Source organism: Mercenaria mercenaria, unplaced genomic scaffold (assembly GCF_021730395.1).
Source record: "Mercenaria mercenaria strain notata unplaced genomic scaffold, MADL_Memer_1 contig_4558, whole genome shotgun sequence".
Lineage (NCBI taxonomy): Eukaryota > Metazoa > Mollusca > Bivalvia > Venerida > Veneridae > Mercenaria > Mercenaria mercenaria.
This window is the reverse complement of record NW_026462796.1, coordinates 1-5,175: the sequence shown is the minus strand read 5'-3', so window position 1 is coordinate 5,175 and position 5,175 is coordinate 1. Positions and strand designations below refer to the sequence as shown.

At 30.6% G+C, this 5,175-nt stretch overlaps 1 protein-coding gene across 1 annotated transcript; it reads left to right on the top strand.

The window, feature by feature from the left end:
- Positions 1 to 250: 250 nt before the first annotated feature.
- On the top strand, positions 251 to 4,429 carry LOC128553973 (uncharacterized). Its single transcript, XM_053535167.1, has 5 exons — positions 251 to 381; positions 2,101 to 2,319; positions 2,570 to 2,606; positions 2,891 to 2,989; positions 3,218 to 4,429. Exons 1-5 carry the CDS (start codon positions 379 to 381, stop codon positions 3,616 to 3,618), a joined length of 759 nt encoding a protein of 252 aa, XP_053391142.1. The 5' UTR covers positions 251 to 378; the 3' UTR covers positions 3,619 to 4,429.
- The last annotated feature ends 746 nt before the right edge of the window (positions 4,430 to 5,175 follow it).

Below are 5,175 nucleotides of genomic sequence, written 5' to 3'. Positions count from 1 at the left end.
TTCGCTACATTATTACACGACTTTGTTATATTTTGTTGTTGTTGTTGTTGTTATTTCATAAACATTGGACACCTAAATACTAAATCATTCGTTACGCCCCATGTGTAACAAATTTATATGCGATTTTGCTTCAAAAACTCTTCCATAAATATACGCACACAACCTTTTATTGGATTTTCCAAAATTCATTCAAACGTACAAATTCATTCAAACGTACATATTACTATATAGCAGTAGTAAAACATTTTCCCACGGTATGAAATCAATATTTAAATCTCGCAAGGCCGCGTGAGAAATTGTAGTCATGGAAGTAAAACAATCGGATATTGGTGAAAATAAACGGGATTTGGAACTATCTTTATTACGTATCATTGCCCTATGGTATCTGCCTTTTTATTTTAGTTTTATTGCTTTCATTATGACAAGAAACTGATAACAAATTTTAGTAAATACTTATATTCTGAGAGCATAGTATAGCGATTCCCCTTCAACTTTCTGTTTATTTATATTGTGTAGAGATAGTGCTTGTTGTTTATATATATATCATTTAAGACGGAATATAATACATTAGTCTTGATTTGATCATTTTGAATCATGTCGTTTAATACTTTTATTAAACTTGTTATTTAATGTCCATGTATCCCCTCTTGCAGATAGTCCTACCTATCAAGTCAATGATAAATATTTAATCCCCAATTATATCTGGATTATTACGGGAAGACCATAACTCGATGAAAAAAATGTTGTCAAATACATGATTTCTGTATGACATCGAAAATGTTTTAAGTCTAACAAAGTAAGTTCAGATCCACAATTTAAGCTGAAATTAAGATATAATGTTAGTTTTATCATATCACATATCATATTAAAAAGAAAACAACAAGAAAATACTCTTCAGCATTTACCATGAAATTTGAAATTACAATGTAATGACTTACATGTATCACTAAGCTTTTTACCATACAGTTACACTTATTCTTCCTATTAACTGGTGTCATACAGGTGTACAGGTTAGTGCAGGTAAGGATTATTATTTGTGTCATTGATTGATCTCTATTACTATGTCTATATTATGTCATTTTATTTCATATATTTCATTTCATCTTATCTGCTAAAGATAGAAGTACAGGACCATGTGTTAAACTGGCCATTGTCATATATGTAATACTCCTTAAATAAAGTAATTATTATTATTATTATTATTATTATTATTATTATTATTACATGATTTAACCTTTAATTCTATCAATTACGCCTGGGTTTTTCATAAGGGATAGTAGTAACAATGTACAAATTTCGCTGTCAACGGACCCCGAACCCGTAACGGCCTTCTTTAAATCATTTCTTTGAAAAAACCGGATAACCTCTAGATAGTGATTAGTTAAGTGTTCTGTTAAACACATAGCAGCAAGCTATGTAAAAGAACTATTGTTTAAAGATTGTAGGGCAATCTAAATGAACTACTTTATTTTTATTTGTTATAAACAATGTTGTACTATAAAATGAATAACAGAAAATATTATATGCGAAAGACTGCTGTAAGAAAACAAACCTCTATCTGCAACATGAACGTAATGTAGGAAAGCTGTCTTAAGGTAACCTCTCCTATGAAATGGTAAAGTAGCAGCACATCTTTTTGTAAGGTCATCATTCTTACAATAAAGCTCATTACGAAAAGATTTCTACGAAGTTTGTAGATTGATATGCCTAGTAGTTTTATGATAAAACAAAATTTATCCAGCAAAATCAACAATGACATTTTAGTAATAAACAGAAAGTGGTAACTAAATAAAAGACAGTGTACATGTACATCAAATATGATTGAGTAGACTTCGCCATATGTTTAATTAACATAGTTTTATAGGAAGAAACTATTGTTGAAAAGTAAAAGTCTTAGAAATATTACGTATCCTTTCTGTTTTTTCTCCGTTTACATGCTAGAAAATAGCTATCAATAGAATTAGTTTGCACTACGTTGTCCTTGCTGTTGATTACAACAAACATAATTGAGTAGGCCTCACAATAATGATAATGTTTTATTAACAGTTTTATAATAGAAAGAGATATTAACGTAAAAATATGTTCTCTCTCCGTTTACAGGCTAGAAAAGAGCTATTGATAGGATTGATCTGTTCTACGCTTTTCTTGGTGTTTATACTTCTCTCCCTGGTGGTGTACTGGCGTGCACTTAGAACAGCCCCAGTAGAACCAAAGTTTTGTTATCTTGATGAGGGTCTCAGCTCTGGCAACAGAATTATTGATGCAAACAAACAGTATTGCGGCAAAGCTAGCGATGTATTAATAAGAATAGTTGAAAAGGTATATGAGCAAGTACATTAAATTCTCTGTGATCTTTTCCACGCCGATAAGCAAATTCAAAATGATTTAATACTTCTATGAGAAATGAAACACAAATATGACAAATGTATATAAAATGATATAATTACAACTTCCACTGTGCTTTCAATTCACTTAGTTTATTTAAGTAACAACATTTCAAACTGCTAAATTCTTACATTGTTCGTAAGAAAGTTCTTTTTACTAATGTTTCCTTTTTTTAATATTTTAGAGGACAGCTGAAAAATACATTAACAACGCAAATCCAGGTACATCCTCTATAGATAATCTTTGTTTCGAATTATGACATCCTACTTAAAATACTTTTTTTTATCAAATTTACTTTTCTTAATAAAGTTATCGTAATTTGTTTTGCTTGTCATAAGTCAAACAACAAATGTGCTATTTATCTTTACAAACAGTATGCTAATCTTGCTTTTCAATATTCTACAATAAAGAAATGATCTTAAATCGTTTTCTAATGGGATTGAAGCGTTTGCACATTTACAAATTTAAAACTGAAAATGTATTAACAAGTAAATTACAATTTCAGAATATCCTTCGTTCAACCGTGTAGCCTTTCATTGCAAGATTTCAGAGAAACAAGAAACTATAATGCAGCGTAAACATATTGGTTCGCATGGGAAGCCAGGTAAGTTGTTAAATATTCTAAATAAAGACAGTTTTTTGCAGATTTTCGATGTTGTTATTTGAGAACATTATATAAATTAATGATCTGTTGTTCGATAATTTCAACGTCCTAATTTGTCTACTTTCCATAAATTTCGTACAATTAAATCAATAAATTATATGACTAGAAGTATAGATTTCTTACCAACACAGAACTCATACCTGGTTTTGCATTTTCACTTTGTATTAGTACCATGTCAACCAACGAAAATACTTTGGAAAACGAGCATGAATTCAGCGGGTGGACTAAGATATCTACAAAAGGAAGGGGCTATTTCCATACAGAAATCTGGCAGATACTACATATCCACACAACTGACTACAAGAAGGGAAAACGCAACTACCCACAGTGATGACCAAACAGTGAAACATCTGGTATATCGCATCTCTGCAAATGAAGAGACAGAACACATTCTCCTTGAAAACCTAATATCAGCATGCGAGATGACTGTCGAGCAATCAGAGCAGTCAAGCAACATAGGTGCAGCCTTTGAACTTAAAGAGAAGGATCGAATCTACGTTGCAACTTCCCATCCATATAATATCGTCTCCGGTCCTGGAAGAGATCATTTTATCATTCATAAGCTGTAAAATCTATGCTGTATCTACGCTGCACGGAACTTCACGTGCAATATTACGCATAAAAGAAAAGAAACATTTTATGATTGTTTTTAAGATTGTTATTACCTCTTGAAGCAAATCTGTGATAAATTTTTACGTTTATCTGTTGTTGAATATTTACATGTTATGTATGTTAGGCAGATTTTTTTCATATACTTTTGTATTCATTATATTCCTTGTTTGCCAACAATCTATAAGTCATATAATCTCACTTGTAAGATCATACCAGTATTTCGTTAGAATTCTGAAACAGGCGTTTGAAAAAAGCGCAGTTATTAGTAAATCAGAAAAATTTAAACTGGAATCAAGCTATTAACAATGATTTATTCAACATTACCAGTCTAAAATTTTGGAAAATATTTCACTATCAAAAACAACTAAACATAAATGAAATAAGTAGTATTTACACTTTAAGCTTTAAGCCAATCACAATTGTTAAATGGGGATCCTTATTTTAAATATTGAGTTTTTATTTTTTATCAGATTACGCTCAGCTGTGTTTAAAGTTTTGCCGTTTCTTATATATTTCTCATTCTACTTTGGTTTTCTTCATAATTCTCCTATTTTAGATTTTATGGTTTTGGGTCTCCAGCCCTTTCAGATAAATTAACTTTTTAGTGTTATTAGAATTGACACAAGTCCGTCTCGACGGATCGGGATTTGTTTTAAATCAACCATACCGACAGAAGCATTCTTATTTTTTGTTGAACTTGCTTTCAGTACATGTTGTCAAGAGGCCTTAAACAACATCAGTTAAATCAAATAAACTCAGCTCATAAGATGCCATAGAAGATTTGATTTTATTCATACGAATACAAATCTATTTATTTACTTTAAAATCATTTAATTTTGTGGGAATGAAATTTCGTGGTATTAGTCAAAACGGCAATTTTGCGGGGATTTATATTCGTGGATTTCAACTTTTGAACATTTAAAGAATAGGAATTTAACTAGTTCGTTGGGATTAAATTTCGTGGATTGACTCAACCTCGATCCACGAAAATTAGTCCCCCATGAATATTAATGACTTCACAGTAATCTAACGTTGCATCTAACTACACAGGTAAAACACATTGTCGCTTTGTCGTTGTTATCAGAAAAGAAACATTTGTCTCGATTTCGTGTAAACGCATTTGTTTCATCAAGCATATCTGTGATAATTTTTTATATATTTGTTGCATAGCTTTTTCTTACGTTGATATACCTGTTGTTAAGTTTGATTTATATTTTTTATTTATTCTTTACTTAATTATGATATGTTGTCAATAAGCAAGTCTTTGAAAGGTAATTAAACTGACTTTATCTACAATTAGTCTTTATTTTTTATAGTTATGATATTATAATTCTTAAAAACACATTTATCACGGTATCAGATAGCATCCGTTCGTATAAGTGGTAGATCTTATTGTAGGCGTGCATGTATATTTATCGTTATCATTTCCTTCTACTGTTCATTGTGATAATTTTTGTCCTTGCTAACAAATAACCAGAGTAACACTATGTTCTCACACAGAGTTAGGTTCCGAA

Bases quoted from the DNA above. Each gene is read 5' to 3' on its own strand.
- LOC128553973 (XM_053535167.1), top strand. The intron at 2,607-2,890 runs GTACATCCTCTA...TTACAATTTCAG, and splicing joins CATTAACAACGCAAATCCAG to AATATCCTTCGTTCAACCGT. The intron at 2,990-3,217 runs GTAAGTTGTTAA...ACTTTGTATTAG, and splicing joins TGGTTCGCATGGGAAGCCAG to TACCATGTCAACCAACGAAA.